Genomic DNA, 23,698 nt, shown 5'->3' with positions numbered 1-23,698 from the left:
GTCATCTCCACAATGCAGAGGTGTGTCGCTCCTGTCAACAGTTTGTCTTAATTTATCTGTTGAGAGTGAAGATCAGAGCGTAGGAGAAAGTAAGTAATTGAAACGGGTCAGCTGTAGGTCAAATTTTAAGCCTGGGTCAAAGCTGCAATGGCTTTGAGCTTTTAAAGTATTTGTTTGTCAAATAAGTAGTTGCTAGTCTTTTTCTTAGACAAAAGTGACAGCTCTCTTTCTTGCTGCTGAATTCAAACTGACAAAATTCAAAAGGCTGGCAAAGGTTAGCCAGAATCAGGAATCGTTTTCTTTCAAAGTAATTGATCACACACAGTAAAAAAAAAAAGAAAAAAGACTGGAACCTAAAGGCATTGACATTCCTAAAAACAAAACCCTTCCCGATATTCAAAGTTCAAAGTTGAGCAAAAGGTGAAGAACTTGAGACTCTGAAGAAGAACATTGACATGAGCTTCAGCAGTGGTGTAGACAGCGTCGAGGCAGAAGCAGCAGAGGTGAGGGCAGCACAAGTCAAGCCGTCAGAAGGACATTCCAGAACATCCATCTAAACGTTGTTCCATCCTGCAGAATCTTCCCATCCGCAACCTGACCCCTAGGTCACACAGGATCACTGCTTTATGGCTGGAAAAGGCTTCTGAAGGAAAGGTTAATTTGATTAAAGCTTGACAATCCATGACGCATTCCCTGAACTGTGAGTTCCTGTATCTACCACTGCTTTACCAATTAGGGTGAGAGAGATCACATGAAGTTGCCAAAGGGTGATCCATTTCCCATTCATGCCTACATTTACTCATTTAGTGGAAGCTGTTTGTCCAAAGCGATGTACTGTAATCAAAATGCATGGAGTAAAGATTAGGAGATAGTGAACAAGGGAGAGTGCACAGATCCAACAGGATTCCAGTGGGTTGTGCCATGCTTGTTATAGGACAGAGAGAGCAACAACATCATGACATCTCAAAATCAAAGATCCCTGTTTTGTAAAGCCGAAAACAGAACAAAACAACTGCAGAACCCTAACCACCGTGCCCCCTAACCCCCGTGCCCCCTAACCCCCGTGCCCCCTAACCCCCGTGCCCCCTAACCACCGTGCCCCCGTGCCCCCTAACCACCGTGCCCCCGTGCCCCCTAACCCCCGTGCCCCCTAACCACCGTGCCCCCGTGCCCCCTAACCCCCGTGCCCCCTAACCACCGTGCCCCCGTGCCCCCTAACCCCCGTGCCCCCTAACCCCCGTGCCCCCTAACCCCCGTGCCCCCTAACCACCGTGCCCCCGTGCCCCTAGAGGGGGCACCTGGTGTTTTCACAGATGTTAACGTGTCGCTCGGGGGGCCGTCAAAGGTGGTTCGCCAGGTTGAGACCGTACCGTACGGACTGGGGCCCTGGGTTCGAATCCGGTCTCTCTCCCCCATATGTTCCCTGTCTCTCTGTGACTTTTCTCTGTCCGAAAAGGACATATATACCCCAAACATGGTGTGCTTCAGTTACCACAGAGAAGCCACACTTCAGCTGGGCCATCTCCATTCCTGTCCCTCTCTCCTCCTCTGTCCCAGCCAGACAGACAACACTTGGTTGGAACATTAGTGGGGACAAACCATTTTTACATTTAGTCATTTAGCAGACGCTCTTATCCAGAGCGACTTACAGTAAGTACAGGGACATTCCCCCTGAGGCAAGTAGGGTGAAGTGCCTTGCCCAGGGACACAACGTCATTTGGCACGGCCAGGAATCGAACCAGCGACCTTCTGATTACTAGCCCGATTCTTTAACCTCTCAGCCACCTGACTCCCCCACTTTTACCCCCCTAAGTGCAAACACTGCCCCTGTTCTGCCATGGATTATTGGTGGGGACAGTTCATGATGACATCCACCACCGACCCTACGTCAGACTACCAAGCTGGGACGGCCCTCTCTATCTGGAGCCGTGGGGTCTACAGACCGGCCCAGAGTCGGGCTCTGGGTCAGGCACAGGGAACATACCTGGCCTCCACTAGCAGACTTAAACCCAAACAGAAATGTCATCCATTCATTCTAATCAAAGTATTTGGAAAGTATATTTGCTGTACGTGTGTATTTTTTTCCTTTTTCTTTGTTAGGACTACAGCCATGCAGGTTGGTATGAAGGGGTTATTTGCGACGACAGGCTTATTAACATCAGGTAATGGATGGATTACTTTCAGCCATCCTCTTTACAATCTACTTCTCCAAAGAACACAGAAACAGAGAAGAAGAAAAAAAATTGAAAAAAAGATTTAACGCGCCAACAGATGGTGCCGACTTGCTGCTGCATGTGTTTAATACACCACTTGGACAGAGAAAGAGGCAGAAAAGGAAGAGGGGAGGGTTGTAACCGGGTGTTTGACACGAGATGAGAAAAGCAGAGAGACTGGAGCGGCCCAGGAAGTTGATCTGCCAGGTAACAAAGAGTATAGAAGCACTCAATATAAGTTCTTTGCAGGTAATGAGGCTGTTCTGGAACACTGGAGGAGAAAACCCATGTGTTCTAGAATGGAGGAATGGAATCGCGTGAGTCACCACATCGCGGTACACCCACACCCATGAACAAAAAGTGTGATCAGTGTAATGAAACTAACCCTTCAAGGGAAAGAGGCTATTGTGTTACCTCAGCAAACAATCAGAGAGGCTAGTCAAATCAAACAAAGAAAATTTAAATCAGTAACTTTCCCAGTTTTACCAGCATACTGTTCAGGTATTTCTTCATTTTTTTTGACAAGCTTAATACAGAGGCAGGTTGTGGAATTCCAACAGTACATAAAATACGGTCAATATTATTGAACGGTCTTGTGTTTCACTCTCCTAATCTCCTATGATAAGACTGCTGTCTCTTGAGTTCTGAGTTTGAACACATGTGTATCCTGCACAGGTCAGATAACCTCTCAGGGAACAAGGCCTCAACATGTCTGCAGCAGCATTGCGACCTGCAAGGGCCTCCTAACCATTCTCCGTCCTGTTCAGGTCAGCGCTGCCACGCAGGGCACGGGGCGAAGGACTAAGACAACAGCACAAGTCAATGGACGAGGTTGTTTAAGTGCTTGTAAAAGCTCTTGTGAAAGACTTTTACAAGAGCGGCCCTGCTCTGGATGCTGGTGGAAGGCTGACCTGGGTGGGACGCTGCTTTGAATACCCTTCAGGGTCAGAGTAAACTCACGGCCACTGACAGACAGGGTGTACCTGCCCAGGGGAACACAACCGCCTAGCTGTTTGACAACATGCCTATCCATCACCCTAGTACCCACTATTACCTCCCGCTCCCCCCTTTCCTGACCCCCCCCCCCCCCACACACACACACACACACACACACACACAGTCAGCTCCACAGACATCATTTTCCATCAGCGTCCATACCTTAGGCTGCCGTCGTCGTACAGGCTTATTTTGAAACAGAAAGAGGGAAATATAGAGGGAATGGGAGAGAGAGAGAGATGGGGAGGGGGAGAGAGATATGGAGAGATATGGGGAGAGATAGGGAGAGGTGGGGAGAAAGATGGGGAGAGAAATGGGGAGAGATGGGGTAACAGCACTACCTCATCAAAACACTCCCAGACCTCTTCAGTGAAGGAGCCTTTGTCGCCGGCATTAATAAGCATGGGAGTTAACAAAGGTTGTGTCTTTACATGAGGTCATAGCTTATAAAGAGGACCCACAAGACAGTCATCAAAGGCGGAGGTAGATGATCACAGCCTGTAATGGTCTGGCCCAGGAGGTGACGATGAGCGCACAGCTGGTTGCCAGGTTAGACATGTTACACAGTGTACTGATGGTAAACTCACCCGAAGGAGAGTCTGTGCTAATCAACGGGTCAGTGCCAATGGATCAGGGCCAGTAGACCAGTAGACCAGTGATAACAGAGATTTTTGGACCAGGGCCAGTAGACCAGTGATAACAGAGATGTTTGGACCAGGGCCAGTATACCAGTGATAACAGAGATGTTTGGACCAGGGCCAGTAGACCTGTGATAACAGAGATGTTTGGAGCTAAAAAAAATCAGACAACATGACTTTACCAGAGCTCCAGCAAAACAAGCAAAGTATCTCACTGATGCAGTTTATCACTTTCTACCTCCTCACAGAACTGTGTAACAAACACACACAGACCCACCAACAACCACCACATGCGTGGCACAGGAGGAACAAAACTTGTAAAAATTCCTTGTTGAAGGGCTGTTTTTATTAAAATGACACAGTTCTGGTCTCAGCTCATGAAAAAAGACGGACCGAACCCCAAAACCCCACCCACCCCCACAAGCAAAACACCCCCAAGGCGTTTAACAAGACTTTAGCTGGCCGTTCTGCTAAACAATGCATTTTACCGCGTCTTTGCCGCCAGTATACGTAACGCGCGGAGCCGAGAAGGGGCACATCAAGAACACATCAATCAACAAAAAGTAAACAAAAGCTTAACAGGGTTAACGTGTCCTGGCGGAGGCTTCGCCGTTGGAATTTCGGAGCAAGGACACGGTTCACGTGAGAAAACAAAAAAAGAAACCGGAGGAACAAAAAAAGCAGCTAAAACAACTAAAATCCGAGCTCATGTCGTTCCCTCTGGCGGTGCCCAACACGAGATCTGTATGGGTTCACTCGTCATTACATGGTGCTCACCTCAAGGTCTTTCATCAATCACGCTCGGTCTAACTCAATAAAGATAAGTATCAGCACATGTATATCAACGTTCAAGACATTTACGAACATGTCAAGAGCCATTCTTTCTAACTTGGCGGCAAGCTTGCGGGTCAAATGTTTATTTTGGCGACCAGGCTACTAAAAAGCTGGCAAGGCACAGCTTCAAATAAGAAATGATGTCAGCAGAGGAATAACTCAAATGTCACTGGAACCTCCAATTAATTCAGGATCAGAACTTCTGAACTATCAATGTATCCCACAAACACTTCTTTCAGATCCAGTAGATTCATATATTGATGGAATGCAGATAACCAGTTTTTTAATTAGTGGTTTGAAATAGTATGAGATACAGTCACCTGATTCCACCTGTAGACTCACTTACATGATCTCATGGTCCAAGTAGAGAGAAAATAAAAACAATGTTCGACCTTAATGGGGCTGAGGAGAGAGATCTGTTTATTTTCCTATTTGGCTTTTAGGGATGATGTCACACAAGGGTCATTGAGAAGGCAGGTGGTCAGCATGCCACGGCTAAACAAGCTTCAGTCTGTGTTTGAGGTCACAACATGCATGTATGAGAGAGAGACTAAGGTCATGTCCACGCGGGTATGAGAGTGTGTGAGCGAGAAATATTTGGGTTGTGTGTGTGTGTGTGTCTGGGTGTGTGTCAAACTATAGCGTGAAACAACATCGCATCATCTGGCATGTATTTTGCGGAACACAAGCAGCCAGTCAGACGCGTCACAGCTGTGCAGCTCACATCAGGCACCTGGCTCCCACCTTCACTTTTTTTTTACTGCGAATTACAAATATCATGGTAGTTTAATGGCTTCCCAGAGGGTAGAACGTAGCCAAGTGAATTCAGCGTCTGCTATTAGACACCAATCTGTAGCAGGCTTGGGTTGGCCTTACTGGAGCACCTCACTCCAAACTCAAACCAAGTGTTTTTCTTGGACACCTGGTCTCCGCCTTGTTGCCTGCCAGGGCAAAGACAGGACACGACAGCTTTTAACAGGAGCCATGTTTATTTATTCTATTTAACTTTTATTTTTTATTTATTTATTCCCAAATTAGTGCACTTCTGCAACAGCCAAATTCATTGGGAGCAAAAACAAGTGGGAAGCGCAGAAAAAAAGAAAAAAGATGTATATATTTGTGAGCAAAACAAGAATGTCAATACATCCTATGTGAGAGACCGTCCAACAAAGGAACAAAGAAAGCAGACAAAGATCTGCCCCGGAGGATATCACCTGGGTTGCCAGGTGCGCTCCCCCTATCCCTCCTTTTTTCACGGGATTGTCACTGAGTTATGGGTTTGGTTGCCATCACACTGTTTGGATCAACGAGATGTGGTGTTAAATCAAGTCACATTTACTTCTATTGCACATTTAAAAACAACCAAAGTTGACTAACATGCTGTACAATAACTTAACTTAATAAAAAATGTATTATTAAAAGATTTAACATACCACAAAAGGACTCACACACTGAACAACAGGGAATTGCTGCACTAAAGTGTGTTGCATTAAGGTAGGCCCAGAATCGGCAGGTGTTCAACATTTATCAGCTGCGAAGGAACTTACAACTACAATACAGGGGATGAATGGCCATAATTAAAACGTGTCAACACTTCCATCACAGCATAGCAAAGACAACACAAGCTGCAGACTAATGCCAGATCACCCCTCACCACATAGCTTTAGGTTACGGCCTGGCATGTGTTTTGTGGGCTGCGCATATAGCTGTTAGAGAATGTAGCTAAAAAACAATCATTCAATTAAATGCGTGCTCTTGTGCCAACTGAGAGAAACCCTACTGTTTCAAATCGCTCGGTGACGGAGGCGGTCCAAACGGCGGAACAGATGGAATAAAGACACGACCAACACGCGGTGAGGTAACCCCGATACACTCCAGTCCGTCTATAACACCGAACACCTGATGGAATGGCATGTCTGCCGTAGACCATTACACCCGCGCCGTCTATACGCACCTGGTTTCAGTTTTCACGAAGGGGAATAAGAGCCCAGGCTAAGACCAACATGTGGTTTGGACCTATCGGCCCACTGCTGGTTCTGTTCATTCAGGGTTGACCTCAGTCTGAGAACACGCCCTGAACCGGCACCGTTGCCCCAGTGTTTTGAGGTGCGTGCTACACCCCGCGAGCCTCCGCACAGCTCAGCTGGCTGATTCGCTCCAGATACATGCGAGGCTAATGTTGAGATTCAGATCCTGTTTCATTGGCAGCAGATGCTCTGTTATGGATCTGGCGATGTATCGGCGATGACATCATGAACTGGATCCGCAGGCAGGGTATCTTTGATATTCTTTAAAACCGGGACCTCTCCTTTGATCTGATTGGCCGGGACGACAAGAGTTGAGCCGGCATGCAAAACTAGATGGGAAGGGAAGATTTCTTTAAAACGGACAGTCTGTCCCATACATGCTCCTCATCCCAAACGTATGTGCTAAACATTATACCACCATGATTAAAAGTGACGGGGAGGATGAAGTTGTGCAACTGCTGGCATTGATAAGCAGTCGAACATTCAGGTATAAAAACATTGGAATGACTGTACACACAACCTCCGAGGCGCGCAAGGCCGTTGTAGGGCAGACACAGTGACACACAGTGATGTCATCGTCGCATACCGTGAACGACCGTTGGTCCCGGTCGCTTCTACCCCGGAGGAAAGCTTTGAAATAAACGTGTTCAGGTCCCTCCTCACCTAACCCCCGGTGGTGTAGGGCTGCCACACACCCATCAGCCCTACACCCTGCCACACACACCCATCAGCCCTACACCCTGCCACACACACCCATCAGCCCTACACCCCCCCCCCCCCCCCCATTCGTGAGGTTAAACCCACATTAGGTCATGCAGCTCAACTACAGCTTAGATCGTTTTAGGATTTTTATTTTTTTTATTGGGTGGGTTGTTCCTTTGCATCACCAGAACGAACAAAGCCCCAAGGTGATCTATTTTCTATTATAGGGCATAATAGCAATAAAATGTAAATAAGCGGGTACAGCCACCTCACCCAGAGCTTGATTACATGGCTGCCTAGGGAACTATTATCTTAACATTACATAATCACCGGTCTATTCGATGAAAATCTGCACTGTTTAAAGAAGGCTTTTACGCTCCGCCGTCCGCAACGACTCCAGGGACCCTTCTCAAAACACACAGTGAAAACATTCAGCAGCGAAAATGAAGCTGGATTCATTCAACACACGCTAAAATGTGTCTGTCACTGTAACGGTCTAATCCAGACGAGACGGTTCTTTCTTCGCCTAAAGACTCATCTGTGCCCCCCCTCAGGTCTGGGGATATAGTCCACAGAACTGACATCTGTGTGTCTACTGTACACAGCTGATAGCTGTGAGGAAATTGGATAAGATTGGGCTTTGAAAATAAATCCTGTTACACAATGGAGGCTGTGCTATTCTAACCACACCCCAAGTCACAGAGTAGACGAAATAGAATTGTCATCTTTCTTGTGCTCCTTCGTTTGTTGGTTAACTGTGTGATCAGAAACCATTCCGAAATGTTCCTCATAAAAATACTTAAAATCGCTCCAAAGTCACAATGACCGAATGCAGTTTGTAACGTGAAATATCACCATATTTGAATGGCCTAGTCTTGTAGCCTATTCCTTTTTATATATAGGCTACTTGTATAATGTATTCCTTCATTCAATTACTTATTTTCATTCATGTTATGGTAAAGTAGCCTACAACTGTGACCTTTATAATTCTATAATTTTTCTATTAAAAGAAGTGCGGGCAAACTAATTTCTCACATAATACATGATTATGGCACACAGGATCATCAGGTAAGGAGTTCAATTATGTCTCAGAAACCTTGGAAAGGGTCCAAAAATGTCAAAGTTTCGAAAACTACTTAACACTGTGAATGTTTGACACAATGTCTATCAGAAAATCAGCTGGAGTTAATTAACAAAATTCTTGCCAGGGAGTTTGGTACACACAGTAGTGCTGGAATACATGCGTGTGAGGAAACATATTTTTTTCTAAAGTAATTAGCCTATTATAGACGTTAATATTAACAATACTTTAAAGTCTAACTTCAGAGCGTGAAGAATAACTACAGCAGGCTGGTCGCCTGCTATTGAACTGAACCTGTATCGACTTCAAAACCTTTTACGATGCAACAGCGGCTCCACGAGGCAAATTGACATGATTAAACCTCTCGCTTTACAATGGAGAAATAGTGCTCCTAATTGACTCCTCACCAATTCGTTCCAAGCAGTGCTAAACGGATGCTAATACACGGTTGAGAGTGAAGTTTATTTTCCTCACAGGGGAAATAATTCCCATACAGCAAGAGAAGACTTCAGTCTTCCGTAGGTTAATGTTGTCTTACCTGAGGGCAGCGCCCCTGACCCCGACTCACCGCCGGAGTCCAGCGATCCAACGTCAAAAGAGGCAGCGCAGACGAACAGAAGCCCCAGGTGACAAACTGTCCATTTTAATGACCAGAAAAACATTTTCTCCACTTATAAGTCCTTAAAATATACAATAACTTTGAGGAATTTATCACTGGCGTATCCAAGGACTATAAGACGAGGCAGGAGCAACATCAAAATTCACAATGCATCTATTAGTTCAATAAAAGTTAAATTGAAGCCTCTTTCTCTCACAAAAAGTCCATCAAATGTTAAAGATATGCCATCTCCTTTCTCTGTAAATTGACAAATGCAAAGTGCAGGATAACAAGATGATCACTGGCCGCAGTTGTCCATCACAAGACTTGTCAACCTCCGCACCTTCTCTCATCCAGCACGCGGAACGTCAACTGCTCGCGCGCAAAATGTGTATATGGCACGCGATTCCCCGCCCACTCGTGTCACTCTGTCCAATGAAACCTGTCGATGATCCTCATGCCTCTGATTGAGAAGTTAATAATAGTCAGCGTTAACAACGGCTTAATGAAATACGGTGAGTTTGGGTGGTTATTATGCTGTAGGGAATACCTAACACAAAGACAAATCGACCGCAAATTTGTATAAAATAAAAACATGAACACTAAGACTCTCACCAGACTGAGATTGTGAAAAGATGTAGTCGGTATAATTTTCATATATCTTTATTCAAGGACTTCTAGAATACAAAATGTAATGGTATAGTAGAAATGACTGTAGGGTTGCCAGTCAGATAACACACCAGGCAGCAAAGGATTCAGTCAGTCCTGAACTTCAGAAAATAACCGTTTTTTTCCGTTTCTGACATGGAGTGGTGTAGATTTGACACATTTGTTTGAAATACTGTTATTCAAGCTTTTTTTGTCTTCATCCCAGTTCCAGAAACAAAAACAGATGCATCATCATTGTCCATCGGAAAGAAACCGGCGAACATTTTGTATCAATGATGAACCGTATGGGAATAAACAAGTTTTTTTTTTTTTTGCACATGCACATAGTTTTTCGTACAGTAACATGCAAACATGTCCAAGGAACAAAGCCATGTCAAACTAGATGAGGTATGTACTGTGGAGACAAACATGCGAAGCCTCTAATGTGGAACACTGATAGAGGATGGGTTCAGATGAGGGGTGACCATGGTTCAGACAAAGGGACTGCCAAATCCTCCACACACACACACACACACACACACACACACACACACACACACACACACACACACACACACACACACACACACACACACACACACACACGCACACACAAAGTATGGCAAAACAAACAAGGACATTTATAGGCCAGGGAACATTCCTTCAATCTACAACATTACCTCTCCCTAAGAAGCATAACCATGTCCATATTTCATTTCTAATAATTCACCTGTTTACTATCCATCAAAGAGATTGCACAATATAGCCTACAGGATTTGACAATAGGAAACAAAAATAAATATGTGACTTCTGATTCAATACGATAAAAACACATTTTTCATGGTTCTATCAGGGAACATGCAGTCAACTTGATTAACTCAAAATGCCGTTTCACATATTGTGAAAGATTCAATACCGGTTGTGCCTAAATGTAATTTCCAATAACTTTACACATTATACTATATTCACTGTACAATTTACAACTCCTAAATAAATCAAATGTAAAATTTTGGTGACAATCATGCTAAAGCGTGAATCTGGGTTCCCCAGAGGGTAAAGCTACAGGCTGGCTGGAGTGTCTTCTTGTTGCATAGCCCTACTGTAAGGCAACAGTCAACACAACCCTTTTTGCCTATGATAGGATAATATTTAGAATAACCCCTTTGACCTTTAGGGTCAATCCCTCCGCAGGACCTATCTTAAAGTCCTGCCCTCAGGAGAGACAGACCTGGAAGAAAACAAACCCAGGATTTTCGGGCAAAGGTGGCACGCTTCTTTGTGGTCGTTTTCTTAAGCACAGAACCTCCTCCAGGATTCAGAGAGACAAGGTAAGGATTCCGAACATGATATATATATATATATATATATAATTTAGAACAAAAGTACAATAATAGAAAAACATAAAACGGTAAAGTGAAACTTTCCTTGTTTGGAGGGAATCACAATGGCACTTTTTTCCCATTACACATCTGTTCCTACCAACTCTTTCTGGCAGTTTTGTTTATTTTGGAAGAAAAAGGCAGAAAGCTCGACAGGCGACTCTAGTCAGTTACCGACAAACGTGGACACTTTCAAGATCCCTCGGCATGCAGTATATCGCTTGCTTTGGATCTCTAACTCTTACTTACAACTATATCAATTAAAAATTGTATATTTATGAATACAAAAAATCTTTTTTTGTGCATTATTTTCCCTCATCGGAGATGAAAACAAATGCTTCGTTCTATCAAAAACCAGCAATTGGTTTAATTTCTTCCAGCTCCACCAACCATTTCACTTTATATTACAACCTAAATAACTGTCTTCCTATGCATAACCAGTTTATATCATCTTCATAACACATCCCATGTTCTACATGAGTCCCATCTACAAGTCAGGCTGCATCACAACTGTACAATAATACATCTTTAAATGACAGGCACTTGGTAATTCAGCAACCAGAGCATCGTGTTAGCAAGAGCTGACCTACCTGACCACTGTACACTCTCAATCATTTACAAAAACAAGAAAGCTGTGAAAAGATATTCAATCCACCGTAGTTTTGTAGAAAACAACTACATTTTGCGTTCATCGTGTCGTGAGCAGACTGCATGAGACCACAGAAGATCTACAACTACACAAACATATAGTCCTAACTACTGATTAAAGAAGAGGGGTCTATCTGCTAGAACCTCGAATTCTGAGCTAGCAAGAGAACAAGGTCATACTAAAGGATCTTCTGCTGCAAGGAAAAGGGTGGAGTGGTAGTGCATTTTCATCATCGTGAGGTCTGGTCTCATGAGTCCTGCTTCCAATACATGGCCAACAGATCGGACAGCAACAGACTATTTCACAGGAACAGGCCAGCTAGGATGATTGGCATTCTGAGGGGTTTGTAATTTCAGCTCATCGAAAACACAGTTCACAGTCTTTGCCCCCCAACCCCACTCAAAGTAGGAAGACATTTTGGCTTCTTTTTCTTCAATCTTCTTCTAAAACAAAAACATTTTACCGCTCAAGGTAGAACACGCGTAGGGATGTAACGTGTGCTCTGCACTTCGCTCACACAATCGAGACGAGTTTCAGTTTCAGTGCAAGAAGGGAGTAGAAAAAAGACGTCTTTTGTTTTAAAAAAAGAGAGGACAACACTACAAACAGGAAGGGTTTTCCTTTTTAAGTACCGTCCAGTAGTTTCTTTTCAAACGTACACAACACCCTTCCCTTCTCCTTTGGACTCCTCTGGGCGCTCCAAAGCTGACGTCAGCCCGCAGTCCGACCACCCGTCCAAAACACGACGGGAGTCCATCGACGCTCAAGCTAAAACGCTTTCGGATCAGGCAGATGACGAGGGGAGGGGGAAGAGTTCCGCCAAACTAGCTAGCACCAGTCCTCCTCCTCCTCCCTCTCCCGAAACCCTCCAGTGCCCCTGGCGCCGGCGTTGACCCCCAGGGTGAAGTGGAACCCGTTCGGTACCCCCGCCCTGCCCTGTGTGGGGGCCGTGGAGGGCCCGACGCCCCCCCCGCGTGAGGCCGGGGTCGAGGCCGGGGCAGCTGTCCTGGGAGAGGCTCTGGGCCCTCCGTGGGTGCTCACGGCGTCCTGGAAGTCCTCCGTCTCCTCCAGGAGGCCGCGTGGAGGCCTGTCCCACGCCCGGGGGCTCAGGTTGGGGTCGGAGCCGATGCGGGTGACCGGTACGGGGGATCGGTCGTGGCCGCTAAGGAGGGCGTCGTGCTCGGACAGCCCCCTGCTGAGGCGGCAGGGGGGCGTTGCGGCGGGTTGGACGGGCGAGGAGTGGGCGGTCTTGTAGGCCACGGCCGGCCGGGGGGTGAGGGGGGTCTGGGGAAGCTGCCGACGCCCTCTGGGTGTCGTGGAGCCTGAGGTCTGGACCGGGGGGGTTCCTTTAACCTTGGGGGGGGGGAGGGGCAGGAGGAAGAATGGGAGCAGAGAAGACAGATGAATACAAGACAATGGTGTGTACCGCACTGTACTGCTCTTGGGACACTGAAATGACTTGTGTGCGTGGTAAAATACTACTCCCCACCTCCTCTCTCTTGTCCTCCTCTCTCCCGCCCCTCTCCCCCTTCCTCACCAGTTTGAGCAGGCCGGCGTCGGGGCCCTCCCCCGGTGAGGTGGAGCGGCTGGGCCCGGCAGAGCGGGCGTGGCCGGGGTCCCTGGCTCCGTAGCGCTCGCAGGAGTAGTACCGCTGCTTCTCCCCCGTCACCGAGTGGTACCTCCGCTCCTGGGGCCGCCCGCGTTCCCGCGCCCTCTCCCTGCACGCCCCCTCCACAGGGGGGTCGGAGGGGGAACCTGGAAGGCGCAGAGACACGTTCCTGCTGAGGTACTTGTTTTGTGTGTTTTGTTGGGGGGGTGTTTTCTATTGTGTTTGTGTTTTTAAGCCTTTGTTTTTACTTATTCTGTAACTCAACACTTGAATTTACATCAGGATTAATACACTGAGCTGAAATGAAATGATTCGAGTTTAAGTGAATTTCCTTTTATGTTTTTCTCTCCCTCTCAATCTCTTTCTCTCTTTCTCTCTTTTTCCCTCCCTCCCTCCCTCCCTCCCTCCCTCTTCTCCAGAGAGCTGCCTGATTCCGCCGGCTTGCCAAGAACCACCCATCTGCCTGGGCTTTCATCTGAGCTGTAGAGCCCAGCTGCTGCTCTTCCCCACACACACCACAGACGACCCAACCACCCTGGCAGCGAGGCCAGCTCCACCCCCCTCCAGCCTCCGCCCCCCTCCGGCCTCCGCCCCCCCCTCCGTAGCTCAGAGAGCTCCCTGGACCAGGCTGCTCAGACTGGGGCATCGTGGAGGTCACACGAGAGACATGACCTCATACTTGCGTGTGTGTGTGGGGGGGAGAGGCAGACAGATTCTGTCTCTCGCAGTGCCTAAGGGTGTGTATGTGTGTGAATGTGTACGTGTGTGTGTAAGCATGTCATTTACATTACATTTAGTCATTTAGCAGACGCTCTTATCCAGAGCGACTTACAGTAAGTACAGGGACATTCCCCCCGAGGCAAGTAAGGTGAAGTGCCTTGCCCAAGGACACAACGTCATTTGGCACGGCCGGGAATCGAACTGGCAACCTTCAGATTACTAGCTCGATTCCCTAACCGCTCAGCCACCTGACTCCCTTGTCACACATGTCTGTGTGTGTTTGTGTGTCTGTGTGTGTGTGTGAAAGTTGACTTCAGATCTATCCATGTGGCAAAACCTCCATTACGACGATAGAATCCTTGATGGCTGAAACGCCCTGTTGCTGTGTGACGCAGCCTGGGAGCTGCTCTGCAGAGAGGACGCTTTAGCCTCATTCAGTCACGGCCTGTTAATAAACATGAACCGCGCCTCACACATCGCAACACAGCATGTGGAGCAGAAAAACATCTCTAAAAGAGCTGTTTTGGGGGCAGATTAAATCGTATTTCATAACCGTCACTCTCCACTACAGAGCACAAAGAGGCCACTAACACAAATCAAAAAATCAAATCCCCACAGAAAGGAGATTTTCCTCGAGGAACTCTCGAAGTCTCTGCTAGTCAGAGGGGAAGCTTGAAACGCACAATCCTGCCTGAAACCCTTTGGGATGGGAATCAGAGACCCCTTTTTCCTACATAACGCGATCACAGACCCTTAATCTCTTAAGGAATTTGCACCACTAAGCATCCAGGCAATTTGGAACAAGAGCCAGCCCCCCCAACTCCCCTTCCCTCTCTCTCTCTCTCTCTCTCTCTCTCTCTCTCTCTCTCTCTCTCTCTCTCTCTCTCTCTCTCTCTCTCTCTCTCTCTCTCTCTCTCCCACCCCCCCCCTCTCTCTCTGCCTCTCTCTCTCCTTTTCTTTTCTCTCTCTCTCCCCCCTCCCTCTCTCTCTCCCACCCCCCCCCCTCTCTCTCTCTCTCTCTCTCTCTCTCTCTCTCTCTCTCTCCCTCTCTCTCTCCTTTTCTTTTCTCTCTCTCCCCCCTCCCTCCCTCCCTCCCTCCCTCCCTCTCTCTCTCCCAACCCCCCCCCTCTCTCTCCCCCCCCTCTCTCTCTCTATCCCCCTCTCTCTTCCTGCAATGCGTGTGTTCGCAGAAACTCGTGTCTCACCCGTGCTGCTGGCAGGCTGAACACTGGTCGCTCCATCCAGAGACTTCTGCTTCCTGTCCTTGTCCCGGCGTCGCTGGCAGCTGTGGTGGTGATGGCGGTGGTGCGCCCTGTCCTGCCCCGTCGCCGACCCCTGGGCGGGCCGCTGCAGGGCATAGTCCCCCAAACCCGCCTCCAGGGGGCGTTGGGGGGTCAGCGTGGACGCCGAGCGGCGGATGGGGCTGAGGTCAGCGATGGGCTGGTGGGACGGGAGAAGAAGAGAGGGTGAGGAGGAGGGAGAGATGGTGTTGACGCGCCGGAGGAGGGCAGCAACACGGAAGAACAGACCCAGAAGCATCGCCACACACACACACACCACCCACTCCCTGTCAGCAAGACTGAAAGGAAAAAACACAGCAGCATTTCCACCACAAACACTCGGCGATTCGGACACTTAAAAGGTCTAGATGTCGAGCTATATATAAACATCACCCATGTTCCTCAGAACATAAGCTGGCAGAAGTAACTGCTGGGGATCTAAGAACAGGCGGGGTGTTGACGTGGGCCGTGGAAACATCTGACACCGTCACAGGAAGTGACTTCTCCTGCAGGGAAGTGTGAAACGCGCGTCCCATACTAAGTTTGAGACGGCTCAACTGACAAGTGGTGAAAACCAACAGGTTGTCAGTCGCTTCATTATATTCCCACCCCCCACCCCAACCCCCGACACACACACCCTGACACACACACACCTACACACACCCACATCAGTGGTGTTTCGAGGCCACAGTCTCCACACCCCACCATATTCTTAAGTGACTGACTGTCGCTGCCTGGACAGTCGACATGTCTGGAACGCCAGCTAAGTTCTCACCCCATCTGGTGGCCACAGGGGAGATGACATCTAGCTGACAACCCCTGGAACAGACAGCCAGGACCTCTGGACCAAGTTTCATTACTGATCTGGAGTCCGTTTGTTATACTGACTATGCTGTTTGCTTGGTGATGGTAAGTTACTTTTGCGTGGGATCCTAATGACATCGTAGAGGAATGTAGGGCGTTTCTGTTCCAGGGGGTCCATACACACATTGCTGATTGGTAGCCACAGTCAGTGGTTTGAACAACACGAAGCACAAGGACAGAGAGAGAAAATACAAGTCAGTCAAAGGTAAGAAACTAGCATCGCTGTACCTACCCATACACAACACCCAGCGCCCACTGACACACTGAACCCCACCACCGTACAACACTTACACTTATGCCAGGAGACACTTTTATGACAAGGAAGCAAAAAAGTGTGTTTGGCGTTACCATGGCTGCATGTATAGAATATCTAGTGGTAGATTTGGACTGGCAGGAGGTGTGTGACTGTGTGTGACTGAATGGGGCCTTCGCAGCGGAGACACAGCCTGTCTCTGGGGACAGAGGGTGACAGTGTGTGGACACTGGGATGGGAGGGGCTCATGGAGGCCAACACGGAGATGGACAGAAGGAGGGAAGAGAGAGAGGAGAGAGAGAGAGAGAGAGAGAGAGAGAGAGAGAGAGAGAGAGAGAGAAGGAGAGTAAGAGAGATAGAGAGAGAGAAGGAGAGCAGGTGGGAAGAGAGAGAGAAATAGAGTCAGAGATAGAAGGAGCATGAGATAGACAAAAGAGAGATAATAGAACAGAAAGAGACAGATAAATAGATAGATAGAGAGAGACAGGGAGAGGCGAAACAGGTGGTACATACTGCCAGGTGGGTCCCAGGGGCGTGGCGAGGGTGGCTCCGCTATCAGACAGCACACACAGGAGGGAGGGGGGGGCACAGATTAGCCATGGGCATCAAGAATAGGGAGGAGGGAGGGAGGGGAGGGAGGGAGGAGGGGGTGGGTGAGAGAAGGAGAAAGGAAGCAGTGAGGGAGAAGGGAGAGAAGAAAGAGAGGGGGGCGAGAGAGAAGGACAGATGAAGGAGAGAGGGAAAAGAGGGTCAGAGATAAGGAGATAGTATTAGTAGAGAGGAGTTAGGAGACAGGAGAGGAGATAGGAGAGGAGATAGGAGACAGGAGAGGAGATAGGACAGGAGATAGGAGAGGAGATATGAGACAGGAGAGGAGATAGGAGAGGAGACAGGAGAGGAGATAGGAGACAGGAGAGGAGACGGGAGAGGAGATAGGAGAGGAGACAGGAGAGGAGACAGGAGAGGAGATAGGAGACAGGAAAGGAGAGGGGCAAAGGAAGACTGACAGCAAAGCTAGACAAACAGCATTCACTGGTTTACACAGGTGGACCAATCACACGGACAGAGAGAAGCCGTGAGGAAAGATGGAGGAAGATGGAGAGATGGAGGAAGATGGAGGAAGATGGAGATATGGAGGAAGATGGAGAGATTGGAGAACAAACGACAGAAGAGATGGAATGACAGTAACTGTAGCAGCAGTAAGACCTTGTGGGAACGCAATGGAGACAAAGATGAAAATCATGTCTGGTGTGCTAAAACAGGAAGTGACATAAGCAGAACGACCGGATCATGTGTGATCTGGCGTTTGACATCCATAAACAGTAGAACGTGTTGAATGAGATGAGATGGGAATACTGAAAGGCGTTTATTCATCATCAGCTTGTAACTGTAAAACAGAAAATGTGACGTAGTTGTAATTGATGGTCTTATACCTGTTCAAACACAGTTTCTCTATTGAAAAACTGGAAAAGCGTACATGGAAAACCCTGCGTGGACTTCCTCCAGTGCAGTGCAGTGGACACCTCCAGTATTAGTGCACTGTGGAGTCCCACGCCTGCCTGCCAGGTCAGCAGGATGAAGGGACGAGAGCTGAAAGGGATCCTCTGCCCAAGTTAGCCCGTGGCTGCTCTCACTTATTCATCCATTTATACTTGTCTATCCAGTCTCTCTCTTTTCCACTCTCTCTCAGACCTCCTCTCTGTCTTTCTTTCCCCCCCCCCCCTCTCTCTCTCTCTCTCTCTCTCTCTCTCTCCTCTCTCTCTCTCTCTCTCTCTCTCTCTCTCTCTCTCTCTCTCTCTCTCTCTCTCTCTCTCTCTCTCTCTCTCTCTCTCTCTCTCTCTCTCTCTCTCTCTCTCTCTCTCTCTCTCTCTCTCTCTCTCTCTCTCTCTCTCTCTCTCTCTCTCTCCTCCTCTCCTGCACCTGTCCATCAGCTTCCTGTCAGCGATGGCTTGTTAGACCATCCACTGTCATCTCTGAAGGTAATAGGAGAGTTGTATCATATCATGCAGACTATGGTCCACAAGGACACAGTCCTGATGCTGCCTGATCTGGGCCTGACAGGTGCAAGCTATCTGATCTGAGAACAGATAACTGGGCACGATAGTGAGGAAGAGAGAGAGACAGAGAAATAATAAGACAGACAGAGGTTAATAAGAGATAGAGAGAAGGGTGGGGGCGAGAGAGGATGTGGAGGAAAGGCAGAGAGAGACAGTCAGATAGAGGAAGAGAATGACAGGCAGAGAGACAGCGAGATGGAGAAAAAAGGACAAGAGAAAAAAAGACTGATAAAGAACAAAGAAAACGAGAAATAGAGGCAGAAATATCGAGACAAAGAGAAACAGTGAAGGAGGGAGACAGAAGGACGACAGAGAGAGACAGAAATGTAGAAAGAGAGAAGATAGAGAGACAGAGAGAGAGACAGAAAGATAAAGAGAGAACGATAGAGAGACAGAAGAGAGAGAGAAAGATAGAGAGACAGACAGGCAGAGAGAGATCCACAGAGACAGACAGAGAGAGATCCACAGAGACAGACAGGCAGAGAGAGATCCACAGAGACAGACAGGCAGAGAGAGATCCACAGAGACAGACAGGCAGAGAGAGATCCACAGAGACAGACAGGCAGAGAGAGATCCACAGAGACAGACAGACAGACAGGCCGAGAGAGATCCACAGAGACAGACAGACATGCAGAGCTTACGTAGTATTCAGCGTTGAGCCTGGGCATGAGGCGGCTCTGCCACGGCCCTCCAGGGGAAGCCCTCCACGTCCGAATCGTTCTCCAGCCGACTCGTCTCCAAAGATTCCTACGACAGCAAACACACGCCTCAGGCTGAGGCAGCTGGTACTCGCGTCTGATACTGAACTCACCGAGCGCCCCGCGAAAGCCTACTCTCTGTTGTTCGGGCTGCTCTAAATGATCCTCACCAGCAGGTGTCCCTAACGGCTGCTGTTGAATGAGCTTTGAGTCTGGAATCGAGCTGCCATACAATTGGCTGGATGCCTCAGTGCTTTAGAAAGACTTGCGTTGCCGTTACTACAGAATCACAGCGATTGCTAGGTTAAATACGGAATGAAATAGTTTGGCCGAACGTGTTGATCAGGAGAGTAGAGGTGTTTTCTGCGTGTGCATCTAAGGTAACAGGAAATACATCAGGTGTTGGGATTTAAGAAACGAGGCTTCTTTGAGAGTCGAGCTGTTTGTCACCTACCTGAGGTTTTGTAAAGTTGGTGCATCCTCTGATTCCCTTATGGCATCTGTCTGGCTTGTTCTGCACACACACACACACACACACAGGATGAACACAGGACATAAGACACACACACACACAGGATGAACACAGGAAATAGCAGTTATCAGTACAATGGGTCACAACAAGTATGGGATGTGTACTTGCCAGATTCATAGGACTCAATTATTCCCTCAAATATTAGAAGGTGAAAACATTGCACATCCACGACGGCCACTCACACTGCATTGTCATTGGTTAGCGAGGTGGTGGTGGGCGGGGCCTCAGGCTGCGAGGGGGTGTCGGCCTGGAGGCTGAGAGGGGGCGTGTCCTGCTCCTGTATGTGGGCGAGGGGCAGCATGGGTCTAAAGAGGGAACCCCCTTGTCTCTGCAGGGACACAAAGGTCAAAGGTCACAGTGGCAGCAACCTGAGGAGGGATGGTGATGGGTTGGGGCAGGGGTGAACCTACCCCCAGGATTAGGGCCCCCCCTGTGAGACTGTGCCCAGCCAGAGGGCCTGTTGGTGGGCAAGCCGTACCTGCGTGCTCCCTGGAGCCTGCTGCTGCTGGAGCTTCTTGGCTCGGTTCTGCTTGTAGTAGTCGAAGATCATGAGGGCGGCGTAGACCTTCCCCACTGTCAGCTCCTTGTCTGCAGACAGAGGAGGCAGGTGAGGCAGGAGAGGGGGAGGCAGGTGAGGGGGAGGCAGGTGAGGGGGAGGCAGGTGAGGCAGGTAAGGGGGAGGCAAGTGAGGGGGGAGGCAGGGGAGGCAGGTGAGGGGAGGCAGGTGAGGCAGGTAAGGGGGAGGCAGGTAAGGGGGAGGCAGGGGAGGCAGGTGAGGGGGAGGCAGGGGAGGCAGGTGAGGCAGGTGAGGCAGGGGAGGGGGAGGCAGGTGAGAGGGAGGCAGGTGAGGCAGGTGAGGGGGAGCAGGTGAGGCAGGTGAGGCAGTTGAGGGGGAGGCATGAGGGGGAGGCAGGTGAGGCAGGTAAAGGGGAGGCAGGTGAGGGGGAGGCAGGTGAGGGGGATGCAGGTGAGGCAGATAAGGGGGAGGCAGGTGAGGCAGTTGAGGGGGAGGCATGTGAGGCAGGTAAAGGGGAGGAAGGTGAGGCAGGTGAGGGGAGGCAGGTGAGGCAGGTAAAGGTGAGGGGGAGGCAGGTGAGGCAGGTGAGGCAGATGAGGGGGAGGCAGGTGAGGGGAGGCAGGTGAGGCAGGTAAAGGTGAGGCAGGTGAGGGGGAGGCAGGTGAGGCAGGTAACAGGGAGGCAGATGAGGCAGATGAGGGGAGGCAGGTGAGGCAGGTAAAGGTGAGTCAGGTGAGGGGGAGGCAGGGGCAGGTGAGGCAGGTAAAGGTGAGGCAGGTGAGGGGGAGGCAGGTGAGGCAGGTAACAGGGAGGCAGGTGAGGCAGATGAGGGGGAGGCAGGTGAGGCAGGTGAGGGGGAGGCAGGTGAGGGGGAGGCAGGTGAGGGGGAGACATGTTACACTGGAGGACGTACACATCGCCCCGCCGTGCACAGCTGTGACATCATCAGTAGTTTTGTTGATCACATGACGTGTTTCACCACCGCAACGCTACTTTCTGATGTCTCGAACTCATCAGGGTTGGACTGACACAAAATATATAAGAAAAATGTTGTACCTTTCTAATAATGTATTTATATATTTGACTGTATATGATGTACGTACTGTACTGATGAACACATTCTTATTAGATGATCATTTGCTCTATTAGATGATCATTTGCTCCGTGTGACCACTAGATGGCACCAGAGGAGCACCTCAGTCTGAGGAGAAGACGTTCCTCCCTGTAAGGCCTGTCTTACAGTCTGTTATCGTGTGTGTGTGCGCGTGTGTGCGTCTGTGAGTGTGTGTGTGCGTCTGTGAGTGTGTGTGTGCGTCTGTGAGTGTGTGTGTGCGTCTGTGAGTGTGTGCGTCTGTGACTGTGTGTGTGCATGCATGTATGTGTGTGCGTCTGTGAGTGTGTGCGTCTGAGTGTGTGTGTGCGTCTGTGAGTGTGTGTGTGCATGCATGTGTGTGTGTGCGTCTGTGAGTGTGTGCGTCTGTGAGTGTGTGTGTGCGTCTGTGAGTGTGTGTGTGCATGCGTGTGTGTGTGCGCGCGCGTGTTTGAGAGTTAAACAGAAATAGAGTTGACCTCATAGGAGAGTGGAATCTGAGGGTCAACCTCTAATTGGAGCAGATCCCCGCTGGACACTGAGCCTCAGGACCAGAGGGCTTTACACAAGATGATAGAACCCCCTGGAAATAGTCTATCACTATAGTCAGTCACTATCTTTGTCTCTTTCTCTCACACACAAAACCACACGCACACACACACCTATGCACGCACGCACGCATGCACACACACACCTACACACACACACACGTACGTACGTTTATGGGGTGTAACCAGTAGGTCGACAGTCTTCTGTTGAAGGTTGGGCCAGACTCTGGAGATCTCTCTCTTCAGCTCAGCGTCACAAAGCCTCTGGGCCAATACCCCTGCAGACAGCCCCAGAAACATCACACCTCCACCAATCACCCGTCAGCATTCCCGCTTAACGTCCCGCCCTATCCCCCCTCCCACCACCACACACAGGACAGGCCAGGTGCATTGTGGGGCCTGTAGTTTTCAACCTCTCACCTGACGCCAGCTTTATCTCCAGAGCTGTGCGGATCAGAGCCATCAGGGTGGAAGTGAAATGCACCGTGTTGTCATCGGCGATGGGCATATTCATCCTGACCAATCGCTGAAGAGAGAACGAGGAGTTCAAAGTGGCCAATCAAAACACACCTAGGTCAAAGGCCTGATTGGTCCTCTGTGAAGAGTTTGTTTCCTGTTCCGTGAAGTATGTGCCTTGTGTGATGTGGGGCTAGTGGAAGCTACTGTACAGCACACAGGGCTTTCTACAACACCAAGCACTCACAGAGCACCTACATCCACAAGCAGGAACGTGAGAACACACAGGAACATGAGAACACACAGGTCTGGAACACCATGCTACGCTACTGACCCTTCATGCACGCTACTGACCCTTCATGCTACGCTACTGACCCTTCATGCACGCTGCACTGCGACTGTAAATATTGAAATATACATATATACGTGTGTGTTTGTGTAAATATATGTATGTATGTATATAATACGTAGTATCCATATAGTATGGCATATATATTGATATTGTACCCACACAGTATATACATATTTCATTCCTTGTATTCCAGTAGAACTGCATGTCTTCATGTTTCCATGCTATTCTCATGTGCTGTACTGATGGATGAAAGACCATGGAGAGAGGGAAGGGGAGGGAGGGGGAGAGAGGAGGGAGAGAGGAGGTGGGAGGGAGGGGGGGAGGGAGGAGGGGGAGAGAGGAGGAGAGAGGAGGTGGGAGGGGGGGGAGGGAGGAGGGGGAGAGAGGAGGGAGAGAGGAGGTGGGAGGGAGGGGGGGGAGGGGAGGAGGATGGAGGAGTAAGGGAGGAGGTGTACCTATGAATGCTAGGTCTGACACGGTTCATCCACTAGAGAGTAGGACAAGGCATGCCATCACACACACACACAGACGCACGCACCCACACACACACACAAGCACGGACATGAACACACACAGGCACGCATACACACTAACACACACAGAGACACTCACACAAGTAAGTGGGAGGCATGAAAGATCACAGCAGGGGAACAAGAATGACCATTTAACAGGGATTGTAGAACTAAGCTGGCGGCCAGAGTGGAAAATGGAGGCTTTCAGGACATGATGACACACAGGAAGAACAATGCTCATCAGGGTGGAAACTAGGCTGGATGCACTACCAAGGCAACCGAGAAGACAAGAAAGAAGGAAGGAAGAAAGAAAGAAACGATGAAAGGAAGGTAGAAGAAAGAAAAAGAGATTGAAAAAAAACAGAGAGAAAGAAAGGATAAGTAAAAAAAGAAAAAAAAGGCTAGCACTCGCTCCAGTGTACCGCTGTTTTCACAGCCTCCCCCC

At 48.9% G+C, this 23,698-nt stretch overlaps 2 protein-coding genes across 2 annotated transcripts in view; both read right to left on the bottom strand.

The window, feature by feature from the left end:
- The window catches only part of si:ch211-196i2.1 (collagen alpha-1(I) chain), a 68,218-nt gene extending 58,780 nt beyond the window's left edge, over positions 1–9,438 (bottom strand). Inside the window, exon 1 of the mRNA XM_062478244.1 lies at positions 9,030–9,438. Within this exon, the coding sequence (XP_062334228.1) occupies positions 9,030–9,153 (124 nt within the window). The 5' untranslated portion in view covers positions 9,154–9,438. The remainder of the gene's footprint in view (positions 1–9,029) is intronic.
- Positions 9,439–9,736: 298 nt separating this feature from the next.
- The window catches only part of cacna1bb (calcium channel, voltage-dependent, N type, alpha 1B subunit, b), a 71,784-nt gene continuing 57,822 nt past the window's right edge, over positions 9,737–23,698 (bottom strand). The window contains 13 exon segments of the mRNA XM_062478243.1: positions 9,737–13,118; positions 13,303–13,520; positions 15,300–15,534; positions 17,005–17,043; positions 19,190–19,241; positions 19,243–19,295; positions 19,516–19,525; positions 19,701–19,760; positions 19,961–20,106; positions 20,257–20,366; positions 22,104–22,211; positions 22,354–22,491; positions 22,637–22,643. Of these exon segments, the coding sequence (XP_062334227.1) occupies positions 12,594–13,118; positions 13,303–13,520; positions 15,300–15,534; positions 17,005–17,043; positions 19,190–19,241; positions 19,243–19,295; positions 19,516–19,525; positions 19,701–19,760; positions 19,961–20,106; positions 20,257–20,366; positions 22,104–22,211; positions 22,354–22,491; positions 22,637–22,643 (1,701 nt within the window). The 3' untranslated portion in view covers positions 9,737–12,593.

Source organism: Osmerus eperlanus, chromosome 14 (genome assembly GCF_963692335.1).
Source record: "Osmerus eperlanus chromosome 14, fOsmEpe2.1, whole genome shotgun sequence".
In the NCBI taxonomy this organism is placed as follows: Eukaryota; Metazoa; Chordata; class Actinopteri; order Osmeriformes; family Osmeridae; genus Osmerus; species Osmerus eperlanus.
Note: the sequence above shows the minus strand (reverse complement) of the source record. Positions and strands in the feature narration are given on the sequence as shown.